Source organism: Eubalaena glacialis, chromosome 11 (genome assembly GCF_028564815.1).
Source record: "Eubalaena glacialis isolate mEubGla1 chromosome 11, mEubGla1.1.hap2.+ XY, whole genome shotgun sequence".
Lineage (NCBI taxonomy): Eukaryota > Metazoa > Chordata > Mammalia > Artiodactyla > Balaenidae > Eubalaena > Eubalaena glacialis.
In genome coordinates, this window is record NC_083726.1 from 18575353 (window position 1) to 18598597 (window position 23245).

Genomic DNA, 23245 nt, shown 5'->3' on the forward strand with positions numbered 1-23245 from the left:
TATTCTTTGTATCTTCAAAGCATCACAAAGAGTGCTAGCTGTGCGTAAGTGCTCTGTCAATGCAGGAAGGGTGAGGAAAGTGGATAAACAGTTTCTTTCTGGGGGGTTACACAATTTGCCTGGCTTTCCAACAGAAGTGATGGCTCTGATCCAGGCTAACAACATTAAAAGAAGTGACCGAAATTGTATTTTAGCCTATTGAGAACAGTAATTTTTAGGTCACTTTTTATTTATTTATTTATTTATTAGGCTGCATTGGGTCTTCGTTGCTGCGCACGGGCTTTCTCTGGTTGTGGCAAGCAGGGGCTACTCTTCTTTTTGGTGCGCAGGCTTCTCATTGCGGTGGCTTCTCTTATTGCCAAGCACGGGGTCTAGGCGGCGCGAGCTTCAGTAGTTGCGACGTGTGGGCTCTAGGGTGTGGGGGCTTCAGTAGTTGTGGCGCAAGGGCTTAGTTGCTCCGCGGCGTGTGGGATCTTCCTGGACCAGGGATCGAACCCGTGTCCCCTGCATTGGCAGGCGGATTCTTAACCACTGCGCCACAAGGGAAGTCCCTACGTGACTTTTTAGATATCAGTTTGGATTATAGATTAATGATATTAATTGCTAGCTTGAAAGTTTTGGCACCTGCACCTTCCTTAGTCTTTTATTATTACATTTAATCAATGTATAGAATACAGTATAATCTTCCAAGGGGTATAAAAATAGTGGGCTTCCAGCAATGATCATTCAGATTTTAATTATACTCACAACATTTTAATGCATGAGATTATACTAAGCACATATTAAAATGGTGGATTTGTGAGAGGGTGATAATCCTAAAGTTTGTTTCTTCTTCTGATCACATTTTCATGAGGCATTTATTCAAAAGCGAAATCTCTTTCTGTTCAATATTTCCTTGAAATATTTCCTCATCTCCTTTCAACTTCTTCGATCCAGTTTCAAGAACAAACCTTAACCTCATGAAACTGCTAATTCTAGAGATTTTAGTACTAATCCTGACATGAAAAGAGGGTTTTTGTGATGTATGTTCCCTACTACCTCTGACACAGACCAATCTTTTTTTTTTGTTCTCCTTCTCTGATAAGTGCTTAAATCTGCCTATTGAGAAATCATTACAGTGGGAGGAAAAAGCAGAAATGTGGCTTTTCATATTCCGTTCTATCAGCTGAGGGTTCTATACGGAATTGTTTATTTTGGATGAAGTATGGTAGATGAATATTATGTTACTTCCCTCTCCCTGGGATTCTTTTATAGAAGACATATCAAGCATTTCAGTCACATTTAGAAGGAAGAAATTAAACAAAGGCTCTACAGGGTGACTTTCAGTGGGGTGAGTCGGTCCGTTTTTCCTCATTTGATTTTAAAATGCTTGTCTCAGCCAGAGTCCTCTTCTCTATAGCAGGGGGTTCCTTAATCCCAAAAGTCAGGTAAGTGATACAGACAAACTTTACATTTTCATTTTAACTTAAGCATATATATGTAATTCTTTACCTAAACTTAAAAATTTGGAGTTAAGGTCTTTGCCTTTAATGGGTCCTCTGATTGGAATTGGATGTCACCTTTCTCAAAATGCATCACACACAATTTCTAGTTTTGGTTTCTGTAAGGTAAGAACTTAGGCAATTGTGATGCTTCTGGGCAGGATACTTTTGATTGCTGCCTTTTCCTGCCTTTAATCTTTTACGGTTTTTTTGTTTGCTCACGATTTGAAAGAATTCCAAAGCATTCAGCCTGTTTTTCATAGAAAACCACTCTTTCATTTCACCCTCATATCTTCCTAGTTTGTACCATACTAAATTCAATGACCAAAATTAGACTAACAAATTCAGTTGACTCTTGGTCATGCTAGAACCAATGCTAGTTAGGAGCAGAAGTATGCCAGCACAGTGGGGATGAACCTGCTAGCTGCAGGCATTTAGTGTGCCCTGGGCATCAGGTAGAAAGTTTTGCAGAGGAAATAGAGGGCCCTACTTAATAAATAGAGGGTTAATCCAGCAGTCTATTTTATGTCTGTTAGCAGAGCTTCCTTTTTACTTGTTGTGTGTGTTGAATAATTTTTAACAGGTTATGTATTTGTAAATTCTCTTGGTTGCAGGAAAATGTCAAATATCCCTTATAAGCTTAGAAAACTTTTAAACCTGGAAGGGACTCTAGAGATTACTCAGCTATCTTAAAGCTGAGGAAATAGCAGATATGTCATATGACTTAGCCCAGTACAGGTGATCTGAGAATCCTATCAGTTAGATAATAGAATCATTGAGGCTCAGAAAGACCAAGTGACATTTCAGAACTTTGCAGTTGGTAAGTAGTACACTTATGACTTGGAACCCAGTCCTCTGACCCTAAATCCTGTGCTCTTTCTACCCTTCGTGGGCTCCAGGAGTTTGTGGTCTTGTTGGGATGATACGCACATAAAAGAGAACTGAAATCCAATGTGATATGTGTGGTGACAGACATTGGTAGAAGGTGTGGGGGCATATAAAGGAGGCAACAAGTAAGCCTTTCCAGAGAAAGTGACCTGGCTGTGAGTCCTGACAGGCATTTGTCTGGTAAAGAAGGTGAGGAAGAGCATTTCAAGCAAGAAAGTATAGCATGAACAAAGGTGAGGGAGGGTGACTCAGGGGGGTGTGAACCTCTGGAATGGGGAGGGTTGGGAGGTGATATTGGAGAAGTCAGCAAGGTTTAGGGCATGGCAAATCTTGTCTACCATGGTAAAGGGTTCATCAGAGGAGGTGCTGTAGAATTTCCAGCACTAAGGGTCATGAGTAGATCAGCACTTTTTTTTTTTTTTTTTTTTTTTTTACTTTTTGGCCGAGCCGTGTGGCATGTGGGATCTTAGTTCCCTGACCAGGGATTGAACCCATGCCCCCGGCAGTGGAAGCACAGAGTCTTAACCACTGGACCGCCAGGGAAGTCCGTAGATTTGCATTTTAGATCCAATACTCTCGTGGCTGAATAGAGGATGGAATTGGTCGAGAGGAGAATGGAGACTCTCCTGTGTTAACTAAGAGAGGACAAGACAAATGGAGAGAAAGTGGTGTATTGGCGATTTAGTCAGTAAATCCAGCAGTGTGTGATTGGATACCAGGTGAGGGAAAGGGAACAGTCTGAGGCATTCCCCAGTTTATGGCTATACCCATGGCCAGTGCAACTGGGTGGATGGAGCTGTCGGCAGGAAGCACAGGGTTGAGAGGTGGGATGGGAGCCATGATGAGCTAATTTGGGGCCTGTTGATTTGAATCTCTTATCTGAGTGGAGACGTTCAGTAGGCAGAAGAATATATGAGTCTAGTGCTTAGGAGCTAGAAGACTGAACTGGAGAAAAACATTTGGGAGTCCTTAGTACACACATGGTGGCCAAACCCTGTAGAATAGTTGAAAGAGCCAAGAAGAATAAAAGCCAAGAAGATGGCAGGAGATAGAACTTGGGAGAATGCTGTACAGTATTTAAGGGATGGGCAGAGGAAAAAGTTGTAGCAAGAGATGAGGAATGGCTCTAGAAGTAGGCAGAGAATCAGTAAAATCATGGAAGCTAAGAAAGGAGAGGGCTGACCAGGGATAAACTCTATGTACCTATGACAGAGGAGGCCAGAATATACAATGGAGCAAAGACAGCCTCTTCAATAAGTGGTGCTGGGAAGACTGGACAGCTACATGTAAAAGAATGAAATTAGAACACTCCCTAACACCATACACAAAAATAAACTCAAAATGGATTAGAGACCTAAATGTAAGGCCAGACACTATAAAACTCTTAGAGGAAAACATAGGCAGAACACTCATTGATATAAATTGCAGTAAGATCTTTTTTGACCCACATCCTAGAGTAATGAAAATAAAAACAAAAATAAACAAATGGGGCCTAATTAAACTTAAAAGCTTTTGCACAGCAAAGGAAACCATAAATAAGATGAAAAGACAACCCTCAGAATGGAGGAAAATATTTTCAGACGAAGCAACTGACAAAGGATTAATGTCCAGAATATACAAGCAGCTTATGCAGCTCAATATCAAAAAAATAAACAACCCAATCAAAAAATGGGTGGAACACCTAAATAGACATTTCTCCAAAGAAGACATACAGATGGCCAAGAGGCACATGAAAAGATGCTCACCATCACTAATTATTAGAGAAATGCAAATCAAAACTACAATGAGGTACCACCTCACACCGGTCAGAATGGCCATCATCAAAAAATCTTGGGACTTCCCTCGTGGTGCAGTGGTTAAGAATCCGCCTGCCAATGCAGGGGACACAGGTTTGAGCCCTGGTCTGGGAAGCTCCCACATGCCGTGGAGCACCAAAGCCCGTGAGCCACAACTACTGAGCCCGTGTGCCACAACTACTGAAGCCCATGCGCCTAGAGCCCGTGCTCCGCAACAAGAGAAGCCATCGCCATAAGAAGCCTGCGCACCGCAACAAAGAGTAGCCCCCGCTCGCCGCAACTAGAGAAAGCCCACGCGCAGCAACAAAGACCCAATGCAGCCAAAAAAAGAAAAAAATCTACAAACGATAAATGCTGGAGATGGTGTGGAGAAAAGGGAACCCTCCTACACTGGGATGTAAATTGATACAGCCACTATGGAAAACATTATGGAGTTTCCTTAAAAAATTAAAAATAGAACTACCATATGACACAGCAATCCCACTACTGGGCATATACCCAGAGAAAACCATAATTCAAAAAGACACATGCACCCCAGTGTTCATAACAGCGCTATTTACAATAGCCAGGACATGGAAGCAACCTAAATGTCCATCAACAGAATAATAAAGAATATGTGGTATATGTACAATGGACTATTACTCAGCCATGAAAAGGAACGAAACTGGGTCATTTGTAGAGACGTGGATGGACCCAGAGAGTGTCATACAGAGTGAAGTAAGTCAGAAAGAGAAAAACAAATATCGTATATTAACGCATATGTGTGGAATCTAGAAAAATGGTATAGATGACCTTATTTGCAAAGCAGAAATAGAGACACAAACATAGAGAACAAATGTATGGATACCAAGGGGGAAAGGGGTGGGTTGGGAGGAATTGGGAGACTGGGATTGACACATATACACTATTTTTTTTTTTAATTGTTTAATTGAAGAAGTACCCTTTTTTTTTTTCAGATTATTAATTAATTTATTTATGGCTGTGTTGGGTCTTCGTTTCTGTGCGAGGGCTTTCTCTAGTTGTGGCAAGCGGTGGCTACTCTTCATCGCGGTGCGCGGGCCTCTCACTATCGTGGCCTCTCTTGTTGTGGAGCACAGGCTCCAGACGCGCAGGCTCAGTAGTTGTGGCTCACGGGCTTAGTTGCTCCGCGACATGTGGGATCTTCCCAGACCAGGGCTCGAACCCGTGTCCCCTGCATTGGCAGGCAGATTCTCAACCACTGCGCCACCAGGGAAGCCCTACACTATTGATACTATGTATAAACTAGACAACTGAGGGGAACATATTGTATAGCACAAGGAGCTCTACTTCATGCACTGTAGTGTCCTAAATGAGAGGGAAATCCAAAAGGGAGGGGATATATGTATATGTATGGCTGATTCATTTTGCTGTGCAGTAAAAGCTAACACAACATTGTGAAGCAACTATACTCCAGTAAAAATTAATTTAAAAAAAAATGGAGAGGGCTGAGAGCTGACCACCAGATCTAGAATAGACGATTGCATTTAGCAACATAACGGTCACAGGGAACTATCAATTTTGGTGGAATGGTAGGGACAACAGCCTGTGTAAGAGAGAATAGTGAATCTGTTCCCTCTACCCAAAGGTGGGGTCTGCAACGGCTCAGCCCCTTGAATTGGTAGAGTGAGCTCATGCAGTACTGGGGGTGATGACAGAGGTCATCTGCAGCCAGGTCCCTCTGAGCAGACTAGCCGATGGTCTCAGTGAAGAGGGTGCAGGGAAAGAGCCATCCCCTCCCCATATTGTTTTCTGTAGGGCAGAAATTGAAGACGCATGGAAACATCCCATTGCAACCTTTTACTCCATTTGGGACAATGATTGACAACTTTCTCCCTCCCCAGTCTGTTTATAGACACACGTTTATTGAAAGAACGAGCAAACAAGCTTAATTTCTCAAACTGAAGGACTTCTGACAAACTTTAGACATGGTGTACTTACCAAACAAAAAGAAACTTTCAACAGAGAACCTTTAAATCCTGCATAATCCTCCTTCCTCATTACACATTGGCAGCCTGTCTTCTGGATGGAGAATATAGGCTGTGATTGTCTCCACTTCTTTACCCATTTGCTCCCAGCGCAGTGGGGAAGCTCATTGTTGGTCAGGGTCCACAGAGTCTGGACTCATTCAGGGACGCTTCCTGAGGCTCTCCACCAACACCTGCGATTTTCCTTGTTACGTGGTGACAACAACCTGAATTATAGTTGTGGGCCCCGGGGAGGAAATGAACACAGGACTGGCATTGTAAAAATCTACCTGTTAGTTGACAGCAAATATAATACGAAGCAAGAGGAATAGGCTTAAATTTCAGTAGAATAAAGATTAGAAAAAGTTGTACTTTAGAAGATTACTTAAAAGGGCAGTGGACTGTCTTTGGATAAAATATCTTTCTTTTTCCAGAGGAAATAGTAAAGATACTACTTTATTTTTTAATATTAAGCACTGAAAAAAAGGGGGAAACTAGGAAAACTTACCATTTAAAATCTGAGAACAGATTTTTCAAGGAAGTTAGTTAGTGGGACCTTCCCTCATTCTCATCCCCAATTCACACTCCCTTGGAAATAGGGTAGGTGTGGCTGTCCAGATGTAGAAAATGGAAACGATAACAGATGGTTCCTGTCTAGCTGTGGTTTTATAGAAAAATCTCCTAAGGAACCAGCGTGAGAGGGAGAATAGTGTTCTCGTTTCCCACTTCTAGAACTTAGGGTCCTTGGATCTAGGGACCTGGGTTTAAATCCCAGTTCTGCTATTTTCTGGGCTTGTGGACATAAACTCTCTGAGTCTCAAGTTTCTCAGTAGCCAAAAGGGGATAATAATCTCTGCCTCTAGGGTTATTCTGAAGATTTAATGAGATGTTATATGCAAAACAACCAACAGAGTCTACAATTAAATATTAGGTTCCCTCCTTGTCCAGAATGAAGATTTGAAGTGGGAAGGAGGTTCAGTGACCTCTCTCCTATGGAAATGAACTCATCCTGGACTTTCCTCTTCTCAGGGTTGAAAGGACTGACCTGGCTGAGTAGTGCTGTCCAGCTGGTACCGACCCTGAGGAAAGATGGGGTGGACTGGGGTTGGCCTGAGCTAATAATGTCCTTTCCTGGCAACTACTGTGCTTGCTGCCAGAAAGAGATAGGTTGTGTTCAAGAAAGTTCTGAGGTCAAAGCTATCGGTACAGGTCCAGATGGGTCATGAGGGTAAAGGGCCTGAGGAGCCAAGGTGTGTGGCCAAGAGGGAGTGTGGGGAGCGCAAGCATGAAATAGTGTATGTCAAGGGCATCAGCAGCTGGTCCGGATACCAGTCTCAATCTCCCAGCAAGTCAGAGCCTCTTAAAGGGCCTTCAGGCAGAACGAACAGTCTGCGGGCCTGGTTATTGGCATCCAGAGGAACTCTGAGAATGAGTTCTTGCCTAGCCAGACCTGAGACATTCTGACTCTATTCTCCACTTTACCTTTTAAGGCCTGTTAAGGCCAATGCAACATGGCCATCCTGAGCAGGGTAATTCACAAGTGCTTTCTGCTGAGTTATGTTGGGGCAACTGAGAACCTCATAGAGAGTCATGAAAATAATTCAAAAACAAGAAAAATAGCCACTGATTGCTAAGTGGAGCCAACAGCTGGAACTCCCCTTCAGATTTTCAGCAGAAGCTGTGGGCAGTGTGAGATCCGTGCTATGACCCATGAAGCAGAGCTACAAGAGAGAACATCTCTGCAAACAGAAGCTGTAGCGCGGATACTCAGAAGGACAATCCAGTATGGGGTGAAGAGGCAGCCTAGCATAGCAGTAAAGGGCATGGGCTTGTGGATGAGGCTGACCCAAGATCGTTCTACCACAAACTGGAGTGACTTACTTGACCTCTTTCAATTTTCTCATCTTTAAAAGTCAATGAACGTGCACAAAAAATTCTCTGGAAGGATACACGTTTTAGGAGAAGACTGCCCAGATGAAGACCACGATGGGAGAGACAGTTTTTACTTCATACCTTTATACATTTTCATTTTTGAATCATGTGGATATGCATCCTATTAAAAAGAATAAATGACAAAAATAAAAGACAAGTGATGATAGTTTATACCTTGTAGGATAACACAGGCCTGATAGTACTCAGCTAATTTGCAGTGTTTATTATTATTAATATTAATACAGGGATGCTGGCTGGGTCATCTGCCAGTGTTTTTTACCTTTAAATACCCAGCAGTCTCTTATCATGTATCCAGATTGATGCCCTACATGCACCGGCCTTACATTATGTTTATAATCAATGGTATAAATTTAGTCCCTTAAAAGTAGTCATGTAGGGACTTCCCTGGCGGTCCAGTGGTTAAGACTCCACGCTCCCAATGCAGGGGGCCCGGGTTTGATCCCTGGTCAGGGAACTAGATCCGCATGCGGCAACTAAAGATCCAGCAACTAAAAGATCCCGCAACTAAAAGATCCGGCACGTGGTAGTGAAGAATGAATGAATGAATGAATGAATAAATAAATATTTTTTAAAAAAGCAGTCTTGTAAATGGGTAAAATGAATAAATGAGTGCCACTTGCAAATTGACTAATTTTTTTTTTTTTTTTTTACTTTTCACGCATTTTAGAGAATTACATTAAATTATTGACAATGGCACATGGCACTGTATAATGAGCACCTATATACCCTTTACCTTTAGTCACCAACTGTTAACATTTTGGTCATACTTATGTTTTCTTTCATATATACACACACATACACATGCATACATTTTTTTTTTTTTCTGGACTATTTGAAAGTTAGTTGCAGATGTGACACTTTTATCTCTAAATACTTCAGCATGTGTCTTCTGAGAACAGGACATTCCCCTACATAACCACAGTACAATTATCAAACCCAGGAAATTTAACCATTACATAAGAGTATTATGTACAATCCATATGCAAATGTTCCCAAGTGTCCCAGTAAATGTTCTTTATAGCTGTTTACTTTTTGATCCAGAATTCTGTTGAGGATCTTCCACTGCATTTGGTTGTCTCCTTTAGTCTAGAACATTTAAGTAGGGCTTGTTTTGCCTTTCATGACACTGACATTTTTGAAGAGCCTAGGTCAGTTTCTACCCTACCCTCCCTGCCCCAATGTCCTTCAGTTTGTATCTGTTTTCTGATAATTAGACTCAGGTTAAATGTTTTTGGCAGGAATACTACAACAGGTGATGTTCCAATGCCACCTTTTATAAATGTTTTTTTATCGTTCTCTTTTAAATGTGTGAAGCCAGGAGTCATTTAAAAAAATTCTAATATTCTTATTTTCAAATATCCAGCAGGTCAATTATTGATAAATGACCTGTCATCAAGTCATGATGGAGGCTGTGGGCTATTTGTACAGATCACTTGATTTAAGGGCCACTTACCTGGGATCTTCTCATTCATCGATCCGTGGAATCCTGCAGTGAGTTTCTATTCTATGTCTCAACAAGAAAAAGGCTTCAGGTTATTCATGTTCTATAAATGACCTCTTGACAACTTTTGATCCTTTGCAGCCTCCTGAGGGAAACTGAGTGGATCCGGGGTAGGAGATGTTGGCCTCAAGGCATGAGCCAGCAATATTCTGAGGGTCCCAGGAATGGCGCCTCATTATGGGAGCACTTGCTTAAGTTAAACTATCACAGCGCTCAGAGTTCTGACACAGTGAGCTCGGCAATGTGCACCAGGGCAGATAAGCTACAGGGGGCTAAAAGCTTGGACTTGGTGCCTCATACAATTTCAGATAAATCAAAATATGCTTCAGGACAAGGGAAAAAGTTCTTGCGACCCATTATTTCCGTTTCTGCTGAGGAAAAGACCTGACTGAAGACCCAAAGTAATGTTGCAATATGGCATGAAAGATTGTTCCTCTAAGATTTTATCTTTGGATAAAATGGATGGTGCAGTAAAGCTTTCACAGCAAAGGATTTTGTCAGCTAAAAGCGAGAGTGAAAGACGCCAAATTACCGCAGTTTACCAGCATCCCCTGCTAGGGTCTCTTAGCACAAATAATCCCTGAGAATCCTTATCTGAGCTCATCTCAGAGAAGTGGCTTTTTCATAGCCCAGATTACAGTTCAATTTCTCAGTGAAGTGTTTTTTGCAGAGAAGATCTCAGTTTGAAATAAAATTGATGAAGACCTCAAATGATACTAATAAAGAATAAAAATTATCATGGGCTCTTCTGTGTCAGTAATTTTTTTCTACTTGTCTTTATTTAGAACTCTTTGATGAGATATTTTCTAATCAAGAAAATAATCAAGGTGATAATCAAGGTTATTGGGATTTTTATTTATTTATTAGCCGCTTAAAATATTTTAACAGATTGTAGCTAAAAAGAACAATTTTTAAGTGATTCATATTTCTGTGGTAGGTAGAAGAATGTTGCTCTCACAGTGTTCCATATCTAAAAATATATGGAAGCAATGTTATTAAAGTTCTAATTGTGTTAACTTTTACTATCATTTATCTGTGAATTTATGACAATGTTTCATGTGAACAAAATTTGCAATTGCTATCACATCTTTTTAAAGTAACATGAATAAGAAAAGATATAAATTCAAGTAAACTAAAACCATAAAGTAAGTTTAAAGTACTAGAGTCCATGGATTTGATACCATATCTGTTTTAAACATTGTAATTGCCTCTCTTTTATCAGTGATTTGTAAGATATTACCTATTAACTGTTGAGGATTACTTACTGGCTTCCTTCTTCCTTATCACCCAACTAAATCCTACCTATTACTTTAGGAATCCAAGTGGAAGAATGGGCTCAGCTGTGTGACTTTAAGAATGCTATGTCGGGCTTCCCTGGTGGCACAGTGGTTAAGAATCTGCCTGCCAATGCAGGGGACACGGGTTTAAGCCCTGGTCTGGGAAGATCCCACATGCCTTCGAGCAACTAAGCCCGTGAGCCACAACTACTGAGCCCACATGCCACAACTACTGAAGCCTGCGCGCCTAGAGCCCGGGGTCCGCAACGAGAGTAAGCCACCGCAATAAGAAGCCTGCACACCACAATGAAGAGTAGACCCCGCTCGCCGCAACTAGAGAAAGCCCGTGCGCAGCAACGAAGGCCCAATGTGGCCAAAAATAAATAATAAAATAAAATAAATTTATATATATATATATAAAAATGCTATGTCACTTCTCTTAGCTTCAGTTCCATCACTTATAAAATGGGAGAAATTATGGTGCTTACTTTTTAGGATTACTGAGAGGACTGCATGAGAAAATGCACATTGCAAGCCTTCAATAAATAGTAGTTACTGTCTGTCATGGTCTAACCCAGAGCCCACCTTTTTCCATGAAAACATCTCCTGATCCCTCCAGCCCACAACTTAAGCATACACTAATGCTTTGGGTTATTTGTCTTAAATCGTGCCCCACCTATTTCACAGATGGCAGTGTGGTCTCCCAGGCAGACAACCAGCCTTGAGGGTTATTCATTGCACTCCACCAAGTGCCCTGCTCCGCCGTAACCACGGAGTAGCTCGGCAAGCTCTCGCAGTTCAGTGATTCCCAGACGGGTTCTGGGTGGGCCGCATCAGACCTTCCTGCAGGAGCCAAGTCTGACTTAATCCACACAGAAGTGTCGCGTGGTGGGGTTTACTGTTTATTTGGCTTTGGTGGAATCACAACGCACAGAACGGGTGTAGCCTCGCAGGTCTGAGAGAAGACAGGTGCACCGTGCCGGTCAGCGTGGGCATGAGAAGGGGGAGTGGTGTCCCGAGGGCTTCCCTCGCGAGGCAGAAATCTCGGGAGGGGCACTGGCCTTCCAGGCTGTGTAGTCGGGGTGCCCTTCAGGCACATCAGACCACGTGTGGGCCCTGGTCCCAGCTGCTGGCTCATCCGTGGGACTGTAAGGATCCAAGCCAGGGGCCGGGGGACGTCCCAGACCCGCCCCCGCGATCAAGGGGAGGTCCAGACTGCAGAGGCCATTAATGCGGAGAGGTCGCCTCCTGGAGCCGGAGTCACAAACACCATGTCAGTACAGCCAGGGTTGGGGGACGGTCACAGACTGCGGGAGGAAGGTGCTGCGGAGCTCGGCGGGCGGCGCCGGGGTCAAGTCTCGTGGTCCAGGGCCAGCAGAGTCATCCTATTCCATGTGACCTCGGCTGACGGGGCGTTCGCGCCACCGCACAGCCACCTTGGCGCGCCACACGGTCAAGAAGCGGCTGTAGCAGGCTCCGCGCGTGGCCGCGACTACCCGGGGTGCCCAAGCCCTTGCTGCCCCGCCCACACCGGGCCCGGCCTAGGCCCCGCCCCCAGGCCCCGCCCCACCAAGACTCCTCCCCGCCAGGACCCCGCCCCGCCAAGGCCCCGCCCCCGCGGCGGCCGAAGGGGCGGGCCGCGCCCCCACGTGCTCCGACGTAGGGACCGCCAGCCGAGCGGGCAGAGTGCGGGCAGAGCACAGGTCTTCAGGCGCCACTCGCGGCGGGTGGCGGCAGGCATGGCTACGGCGGCGGCGGCGGTGGCTCGTGGGGCCGGTGCAAGGGCGGTGGCGGCCCTGCGGAGCGGCTGCCGGACTGCGGCTCGGGGGCGGTCGCGCGCGGGCCCCGCACGGCCCTTATGCACAGCACCTGGGACCACCCCGGACATGAAGCGCTACCTTCGGGAGCGCTACCGGGAGGCGAAGAGGAGCACGGCAGGTGAGTGAGGCTGCGCCCTCCCGCACCCTCGGTACGTGAGAGGGCCCCTCCCCGCCGGGCTGGGGCGCCAGGTCCCGTCCCATGCGGCCATCGGGGAAGCCGGCACCCTCGGACCCGCGTGGGTCCGCTGCTGACCTCCAGAGCCCCCCATCGTGACCCGCGGTTGTCCCCAACTACGGGCGACATCGCCTCTGCAGTGCGATTTCCGGGAAACGCGGAAAAATGCGCCTCCACAAACTTTACAACTCTTGCCTTTCTCCTGTCGGGAAAGCCCTTTTATAAATTCCTGTGATTTTTAGCCAGAAATCTGCATCGGAAGCGCTTTGGGCTCTCCTGGGGGTTCCACGGACATCACTTGGGAGACGGTCACCCCCAGGCACCGTTAGGTATTGTTATTAATAAACAACAATAATAGTAACCGCCGGAGTCCGGCAGGCGGCGGGTTACCCTGGATTCCGCTGCTAGGCAGGTGGCAGTGTCCGGAGGCTGATTTATTTTCCTTCTTTGTTTTAGGGGATGGGGTAGGATTTACTGCTCTTGAAATTGGAGGGGTTCGGGTTGGGAGTGTTCTGAGTTATCTACTAACCTCAGCGAGGAGGTGATTCCAGGGAGTGACCACTTCGTGGTCAGATGAACATAAAATGAGCTTGGTTTGATTGTTGGTAAGGGAAACAGGGAGGGACGGAAAGAGGACCCAGTAAATACTAATGTCAGACACATAAATTGTCTCCCTGAATTCTTCCCCATACCTAGGAAGGAGGTGCCACATCCCCATCTTATAGATGAGACAGGCCAGACTCAAGTTTAAGAAGCTTTGACCTCGGGTCTGTCTCAGCCCCTAACCCATTGTCCTGTTTCCTGCACTGCCTTGCAGTAGCAGCTGATCGTTTGGGAACTGGTGTAAAGGGCCAGTGATAGTCCATTGGTGCTGCTTTTTTCAGGGAAGATTTAGAATAGAAATTTTTATACTGATATTTTTTGGGGGGGTGGTGGTGGTGGTGGAGGTGGCGTGGAGAGACAGGGAGAGAATATTTGGTGGAGAGAACGTTTGGTAGAATCACATTTTACAGACAAGGTTTGCTGCTGCAGATTGTGAGACTCTGGGGACATCACAGAGCTTCAGTTTCCTCATCTGTAAAATGGGGATGGATGCTGGTGATACCAACATCATAGGGTTGTGGCGAAGAATGAGTGAGTCCATCCATGAAAGGTGTTTAGAACAGTGCCTGGCAAAGGAGACAGCTGAAGGGTTGGATGATAAAGATCAGCTTCAGGCCAGAGTTGGGCTTTGGTGTGGGATAATCCCAGGGGGATTTTGGAGTAGGGCAGTTTGAGGGAGATTTTGAGATTTGTTAGCTCTGTGACTTTGGTGGCAAGTTACTTTTCTCTGACCTGAGTTTTCCAACTGTAATGTGGGGATAAAGTGAGGATTTTTAGTGTGGGCTCAGCACCCAGCAGATGCTCAGGAGATAGTAGCTATTGCAGCTGGTTATTAAATAACTCAGTCTTTGACACGCTTAGTAATGGTGGAGGTGAGTTAGTTAGCACTAGGGTCTAGGTCTCCTTTAGCTTAGGGCAGTGCCACATGCGGTGTTGAACAAGCCACCTAGTCTCTTTAGTCTTCTTTCTGTAGAGTGAAGCCACTGGACTAAATAATATGTGAGCCTTTTCAAGTGTTACAGGTCTGAGAATCAGTATGCCGGGTGCCCCATCCTGTCTCCACGCCCCCAGCACATGCCCACGTAGTCCCTGGGTGAACCCCAGAGAACTCAGGGACTTTTTTCCTTCACCCTTTCTGGGGCTGCACCACCCCTACCCTCCTTTAGCTGAAGTCTGTACACATGCCCAACTTGCATTCATTCACCAGGCATTTATTAAGCACGTACCAGTGGGCTTAAAAGCTGTTGATTCACAGATGGACGCATGTGAGAGGGAGGGGCCCACAGTGGCTGAGCACCTGCCCGGGCCAAGCGAGAGGGACCCGAGTTGCGCGGATGGCGAGGCTGGTAAACAGATAAGTGACAGTCCAGCTCGGGGAAGATAAATAATGGCCCCAGGGGATGCAGGAAATGCTCGACACTGTGTTTGTAGGAGTGAGGGCTCAGAAGAAGTACTGATGCTCATACAAAAATATACAGGTTTTTTTTTTTTTTTCGGTTTACTAGAGGACAAAAGAATTTTGTTTTCTCCCTTCCTGATTATTGCTTTCTGGTGTTTGATCTCTTGCCTTAATCCAAACAATCCCTTCAGGTGTCTTCTCTTTGAAGAGGTTCCCAGAATGAAGCCTGCTCAGGAAAGAGATGATTTTTACTCTTTGTTTTACCCTTTCTCTCCCACCCTCTTTTTTTGTTTTTTTTCAACATTTTAATAAGTTTTTTAAAATAAACTGTATTTTTTAGATCAGTTTTAGATTTACAGGAAAATTGCATGTTTCTCTAAACCCCATATGCAGTTTTTCCTCTCTCATGACTATGGGACTGTGATATTGAGATTTATAATCAGAAATACTGCAGAGAGCCCCTAAAAGCCTTGGAATTTCCTAAGTACAGTACAGAGGTGATAAAGGTGTCTTTTGTTATTTTAATTAGGTGACTTTTGGAATACCTCAGGGCAACCACAGGGTGGGGCCTGGATGCCAGGGAACCCAGCCCTGTGGTTAGAGAGTTGGCACTTTGTGTCTTCTGACCCGCACCCCTCGGGGAGGGGAGAGGGGCTGGAGATTGAATCGATTGCCAATGGCCAATGATTTAATCATTGCCTGTGTAATGAAGATTCCTTAAATGCCTCCATAAAAACCCAGAAGGATGGGGTTCTGAGGGCTCCTGTGTTGGTGAACACGTGGAGATTGATTTGGGGAGAGTGGTACACCCAGAGAGGGCATGGAAATTCCTTGCCCTGTCTGTGTACTTTGCCCTCTGCATCTCTTCCATCTGGCTCTTGCTGGTTGTATCCTTTTATAGTAAACCAGTGATCTACAAAGTAAAATGTTTCCCCGAGTTCTGTGAGCCACTCTAGTAAATTAATTGACCCCAAGGAGGGGGGTCAGTGGAACCTCCAGTCTATAGCCGGTCTGTCAGAGGCACAGGTGACCACCTGGACTTGGAACTGAAGTTGGGCAGGGGGCAGTCTTGTGGGACTGAGCCCTTAGCCTGTAGGATCTGATGGTCTCCCCAGGAGGTGTCAGAAATGAGTTGTGTTGTAGGACACCCCGCTGTGTCAAAGAATTGGTGGCCTGGGGAAAAAACTCACATCGGAATTGGGTGCTGAACCCTTTAGGTACATTTGTCACAGTTAACCAATATTGATACATTGTCGGTATGTATCAGTATTAACCAAAGTCCATATTTAATTCAGAATTCCTTAGTGTTTAACCTAGTGTCCTTTTCTACTCCAAGGTCCCATCCAGAATAGCACACTGCATTTAGTTATCATGTCTCCTTGGGCTTCTCTTGGCTGTGACAGTGTCTTAGAGTTTCCCTGTTTACCATGACCTTGACAGTTTTTTCTTTTTTTTAAACAATTCTTTTTTAAATTTTTAAATTTTATTTATTTATTTTTGGCTGCGTTGGGTCTTTCTTTGTTGCTGCACGTGGGCTTTCTATAGTTGCGGCGAGCGGGGGCTACTCTTCGTTGCGGTGCACAGGCTTCTCATCGCAGTGGCTTCTCGTTGCAGAGCACAGGCTCTAGGTGCGCGGGCTTCAGTAGTTGTGGCACGCAGGCTCAGTAGTTGTGGCTTGAGGGCTCTAGAGCGCAGGCTCAGTAGTTGTGGTGCACAGGCTTAGCTGCTCTGCGGCATGTGGGATCTTCCCGGACCAGGGCTCAAACCCGTGTCCTCTGCATTGGCAGGCAGATTCTCAACCACTGCGCCACCAGGGAAGCCCACCTTGACAGTTTTGAGGCGTACTGCTCACATACTATGTAGAATGTCCCTCACTTGGAATTTGTTCCTTTTTTTTTTTAACTTGAGATTTCATGTAATATTTATGTATCTTAAGTCAAACTCAGCCCAAAGAAAAGGTTCTTTATACTGTTAGGAAAAGAAATACTGGTTTATTTCCTTATTGGTTACCTCTGGCAAAAATTTCCTGTAGAACTGTGGGTCTCAAACAGAGTAAGGGAGGGGGGGATTTTGACCCCCCCAGGGGATGTTTGGCAATGTCTGGAGACCTTTTTGATTGTCACAACTGGGGGAAAGGGAGTGATGCTGGCCTGTAGTGGGTGGAGGCCGGGGGGCTGCTCAACATCCTACAATATATAGTACCTTCTCCTGCCCCGCCCCCCAAAGAAAAATCCAGCTTCAGGTGTCAGTAGTGCCAAGATTGAGAAACCTTGCCCTAAAAAGGTGAAAGTCTAAGAAATCATTGTGTGATTATAATTTAAAGGGATGAATATATTTGTGTGTGGTCTGTTATACGTTGTGTGCGACTTCTTTGAACTTAATCCCTGGCCTTCCCTGTGTGCCCATCAGGTAATTATCCTGTCCTGTTACATACGAACGGAACATTCTTGTGCCTTCAAGAGCAGTGACTCCAGCCATACGTTTGGGTAGCCTGGTGGATTTTCCCCCCTTCAGAGGTCATCCCAGAGCCTGCCCTTTTTAGAACATTTGGCTACTTGGCCGGGGCTATGAAGTATATTAAGTTGTGGAAAGAAGTACGGGGATAAGTGTGAAGCGTTAGAAGAAGGCTTTACAGGGTGTTGAAGGATTTATTCAGAGTTCTTGGTTGATGTTTGGTGAGGATTGTGTGTAGCTCAGTGGTGTGAGCTTAGTGTATATAGAATAAGCACAAAATGCAAACGCTTCCCTCGAGGAACTGCAGCGGGTTAAAGAGATACCTGTAAGATAATTTAAAAATTAGGCCGGTGTTTCTCAGACTGGGTTCCACCATCTTCTGAGAGACGTGGTTAAAGAAATGTGCAAAATGTATGTGAAAGGAGCTTCTTTACCGATAGACTTATCAGAGCTAGTGAATGAGAGCCTTTAAAATACATGACTCTCCAAGGGGGAGGACAGAGGTACAGTACTTCCCAAATAAATTTTGGAGCCCCTTTTTTTGAGCTAATAGTTCAAAATAGATGTTCTAAAGAAGACTTTAGGAAGTTCTAATAATATCTGTAACAAGAATGTATATTAATAATGTCCAAATCCTTAATTGTAACCAGAAATATGCTTTTTATTTTTTAAAATTTATTTTATTGAAGTATTTACAATGCTGTGTTAATTTCTGCTGCACAGCAAAGTGATTCAGTTATATATATATATATACACACACATACTTTTTCATATTCTTTTCCATTATGGTTTATCACAGGATATTGAATATAGTTCCCTGTGCTATACAGTAGGACCTTTTTGTTCATCCTTCCTGTATATAATAATAGTTTGTATTTGCTAATCCCGAACTCCCAGTCCTTCCCTCCTACCCCCCACCCCAACCATAAGTCTGTTCTCTGTCTGTGGGTCTGTTTCTGTTTTGTAGATAAGTTCATTTGTGTCATATTTTAGATGCCACATATAAGTGATATATATGGTATTTGTCTTTCTCTTTCTGACGTACTTCACTTAGTATGATAATTTCTAGTTGCATCCATGTTGCTGCAAGTGGCATTATTTCATTCTTTTTTTATGGCTGAGTAGTATTCCATCGTATATATGTACCACATCTTTGTCCATTCATCTGTCGACGGACATTTAGGTTGTTTCCATGTCTTGGCTATTGTGACGAGTTCTGCTGTGAACATAGGGGTGCATGTATCTTTCTGAATTATAGCTCTATAATTAATAATTATATGTTATATGCCCAGGAGTGGGATTGCTGGATCATATGGCAACTGCGTTTTTAGTTTTTTGAGGAACCTTCATACTGTTTTTTCATGATGGTGGCACCAATTTACATTCCATCAACAGTGTAAGAGGGTTCCCTTTTCTCCACACCCTCTCCTGCACTTGTTATTTGTAGATTTTTTAATGATGGCCATTTTGACCGGTGTGAAGTGGTACCTCATTGTAGTTTTGATTTGCATTTCTCTAATAATTGGTGATGTTGAGCATCTTTTCATGTGCCTGTTGGTCGTCTGTGTGTTTTCTTTGGAGAATGAAACATGCTTTTTCTATGCAGCAGAGAGAATAATAGGGACCCTTTGAGAATCTGGAGAAAGCTGTATATTGTTTTTAGAAAAATATACACATTTGTACTATCGCACATAACACAAGCACTCACACACACACACAGACTATTTTGTATATAATTCCAAGTGGTTTCTGAAGCATCTGTCTCATTTGGCGAGTCCACTGCTAATTTATCCCCTCTGTTATCGTGCAAGAAAGCGTGAAGGACTGACATGCGATGGGATGCTAATGGAGGTGGAACTCAGCATGGGGACTGTTTTCTAGATTAAAATTTGCACATAACATCCAGAAGTCTGTCTGGAATAATGACCTGTTTGGGGCCTGACATGTTTGAGGTTTTCTGAAACTGTGTGGAGGTGGTAGGGTGACCCATCAGCATGGAGGGGCTGAAATCTAGAATTTTTTTCCCTTTTTCATTAGGGCATCCTGGGTAGCATAAACAGGATGTGAAAGGAGATAAAAATATAAAAAGGAGATGAAATGATAATTTTGTTGCCAGTTTTTGAAGGTAAGTAGAATTAAAAATATATACATTTTTCAGTGGTTCTCAAACTTGATGGGCACATCAGAATCACCTGGGAGCTTGTTTAAAAACCAAGACTTCGAGGCCCTAGCCCTGGGGATTCTGATTCACAAGGCATGGAGCCAGGGCCTAGGAATCTGTGTTTTTACAGGCTGGGGTTGGAAACCAATCCTTAATTGAGCTCTTGAAGACATGTGGAAACACAGACATGCTCTGTATTTTAAAGTTCTTTTGGATTTTGGCTTCCAGCAGTTTGGCAGACTAGATAGTCTCAAAACCTTTTTGTACGGGATATTCACATGCAGGTGAAAAATACAAAGAACATTGTTTGCCTGTATAGCTGAGCTCTGAGAAACTGAAGAGAAATCACAGGGACTAAAAATGAAGACTAGTGAGCAGCCCTGAAGGTGTTACAGTCTTGGGAGAATTTGTTGAGTTTTATTGGCCGTGCCTGCTGGGAGGGAGTGCGTGCGTGTGCGCTCACACACACACACACACACACACAGATGCCTGTAAATTCTATCCTGCTGGGAGGACACACACACACACACACACACAGATGCCTGTAAATTCTATCCTGCTGGGAGGACACACACACACACACAGATGCCTGTAAATTCTATCCTGCTGGGAGGACACACACACACACACACACACAGATGCCTGTAAATTCTATCCTGCTGGGAGGGCACACACACACACACACACACACACACACACCCCGTCTGAGACTAGTAAATTCTATCCTGCTGGGAGGACACACACACACACACACACCCCCCCCCGCCCCCGCGTCTGAGACTAGTAAATTCTATCCTGCTGGGAGGACACACACACACACACACACCCCCCCCCCCGCCCCCGCGTCTGAGACTAGTAAATTCTATCCTGCTGGGAGGACACACACACACACACACACACACACACCCGTCTGAGACTATCCAGTGAAGAATCTGGGACCTACAAAGGGCTACCTTCCATGCAGAGACAATAGGGAAATTTGTCACTCTTGGTCTCTGCTCTAGACTTTTTCCTGTGTGTGCGTGGGGTGTTGTGAAAGTCTCCCCATGACTTGTAATCATAGGCTAGTCCTCACATGGGCTTGGGTTTGAATTTATTCTGCTTGCGTGGTCTGCTTGTGGAATCTCAAGATGAGAAATTAACTAAATGTGGTTCCAGGGTGATAGCATCCAGGGTTTCCTGATAGAAGCAAATGCAAACTCTTCCTGGATGAATAGACCTTCAACCTAGCCCCAAAGGGAGAGCAAAGAAATTGGTAGACCTGTGAGTAAATCTAAACACACATTGACAATATAGAAATCAGTCTGAAAGAGAGCAGGAGAAGAGGTAAAAGAAACTGAGAAAAAGCAGGAAATACCATGAAGGATGATGGTGGAAATAATTCCAAATATATCAGTGATCATGATAAACTCAGATTAAAAGATCGTCAGATCAGATATAAGAAACACAATCTAGCTAGGTGCTGTTTAAAGAGATACACCCCAAAACAAAGATGTAGAAAAGGTTGAAGTTAACAGAATGGGAGAAAACATCTCGGGCAAATGCAAACCAAAGAAAACCAGCTTGTATGAGTATCAGACAAGTACCGAAATGGCGTTGAAAGGAAATAATGTTTACTATGGGAAGAGTTGCAAATTACAGTCCACGGACCAAATCTAGCCTCTAGTTAAGTTTTATCGGAACACAGCCGCACTCATTCGTTTGCATGTATATATTTTTTGGCTCCTTTTGTGCTATGATGTCAGAGTTGAGCAGGTGCAACAGAGACTGTATGGCACAGTGTTTACTGACTGGGCCTTCATAGAAGATGTATGTTGACTCCTGAACTTAAGCTGTGCTTATATATCAACATGGATGAGTCTCACAAAAGCAAGACTGAGTGGAAAAAAGCAAGTTGCAGACATATACTAATTATAAAAGATTTGAAAACACAAAAAATACTGTAGATCACCTGTAGGGATACACGTGCATGTGGTCAAAGTCTAAAGAAATGCAGGAAGAATGTTAAACACCCAAGTCAGGGTAGTGGTTACCCCCTCCGCAGGAGGAGAATGCAGGTGACGTCTTAGAGGGTTTAGTTCCTAAGCTGCATGGTGGGGCCGTGGGTGTTGTTTGTATTATTTTTATACCTTTCTGTGTATCTTAGAACAGTAACATGACACATTCTTTAGAAATCTTTTGTTTAGGTGTGTGATGTTGATGATCCATGGCTACAGGAAAAAATAGCAAAAGGGCTTAAGGGAAAAACATGCCACATAATAATTTTCACGTAGGAAAGAAGTTCCTAAAATAGAGAACCAGAGGGGCCGCTAGAGGTCATGGAGTCCAGTCCTCTGCTTGGAGAAGGAATCCCTTTTCCATAGCCCTCGCTAATGGCCACCCGGCATCTGCTTGAGTTTGCCATGTGATCACAAGGCTGCCAATTTTTATTTTGGATGGCCTGAGTCACAGAGAGTAGGTAATTCCAAGAAGATGGTGATGGTGTGTCATCCTAGCCCTCCCCTTTGACTTCATTATTTGGGAAGCTCGCTTTTACATTCACTCGTGTTTGTTGATATCCCTTGTTGGTACTTGGTCCTGACCACAGGAGGCCACATGTGGTTCGACTGTTTCAAAGTGGAGGGAAGCAGTGCGTGGCATATGGAAGGCACTGATATTTATTCTTCTCTATTTCCTCTATGCTCTGATGAAAAATTGTGATAGTTTTGCTTAGTATTTGATCTTTTGATATGACTAAATTTTTTAAGATTTTCCCTTGAAACAAATGTAGTTTTCTTTTGAATAGTTTTTTGTTTTTTATTAAATGACTTAAGATTAGGGTGTCATTAAACCATTACTTTATATAATTTTATTTCAAGTGCAGTTGCATATAATTTTATGTTTGGAACTTTAGGAAGCCTGATGGATTTCTATGGAGCAGTCAGAATTACAGATATTACAAAGTAATAAGATATAAGTTTAACTTTTGGTGGGAGTAGTATAAATGTCATGTGTATTATAAATTATTTGGATGACTAATTCTATTTGTCATGGATTGCTTTTCCCTGGAGATGGTGCAAAATATCTAAAGTCCTGGAAAAATGAAAGCTTCTTTTGAGATGAATAAACGCAATAGAATGACTTCTGCCCAGCCCGGTGTTAAGTTCCTCTTGTCTCCACCTGTCAGAGTGATATTTCTTGGTCTTCCCCACTGCCTGGGATGTTGCTCACTACAGAGCCTTTGCTTTATTATTATTTTTTTTAATAATCCCTGCACAATCCTCTGTACAGTGTCTGGCACATAGTGGGTGCTTATTGAAAAAATTCCTGAGGGTTTAGTAAGCGGGAAAATCAATTTACAAACATATTACACATGTATGATTCCCATTTATATAAAGTTCTAGAAAATGCAAACGAATCTGACTGAAAGAAGAACAGCGGTTGCCTGGGGATGGGTGGGGATTGAGGGACTGAGGGAGAGGTGGGATTCAAAAAGGTGTGAGGAAATGTTTGGAGATGTTAGATGTACGCTTATTATCTTTATTTTGATGATGGCTTTGTAGGTGTGTATGTATGTCAAACCTCATCAAACTGTATGCTCTGTGTGCAATTTATTATGTATCATTTGTACCTCAATAAAGCTATATAGTAAAGACAAAGAAATGAGGGAAGGACTCTGGTTTAGCCTGGCTTGAGGTAGGTACCCACCCTGGAGGTGGGACCCTGGAAGTGGTCCAGTGCAAGTCAGGTGTTCTAGTCTGAACAGCTGTGGC

General features: G+C 43.9%; 1 protein-coding gene and 1 pseudogene across 3 annotated transcripts in view; both read left to right on the forward strand.

Annotated features, from left to right (window-relative positions):
• The window catches only part of LOC133101631 (putative tetratricopeptide repeat protein 41), a 75584-nt pseudogene extending 65250 nt beyond the window's left edge, over positions 1-10334 (forward strand).
• A 2221-nt stretch (positions 10335-12555) lies between these two features.
• The window catches only part of NT5DC3 (5'-nucleotidase domain containing 3), a 68224-nt gene continuing 57534 nt past the window's right edge, over positions 12556-23245 (forward strand). For all 3 annotated transcript variants that reach the window (XR_009702660.1, XM_061206575.1, XM_061206576.1), the window contains exon 1: positions 12556-12819. Coding sequence is in view for 2 of the 3 variants with exons in the window: in XM_061206575.1 (XP_061062558.1) it covers positions 12621-12819 (199 nt within the window). In the remaining variant the exon portion in view is untranslated. The remainder of the gene's footprint in view (positions 12820-23245) is intronic.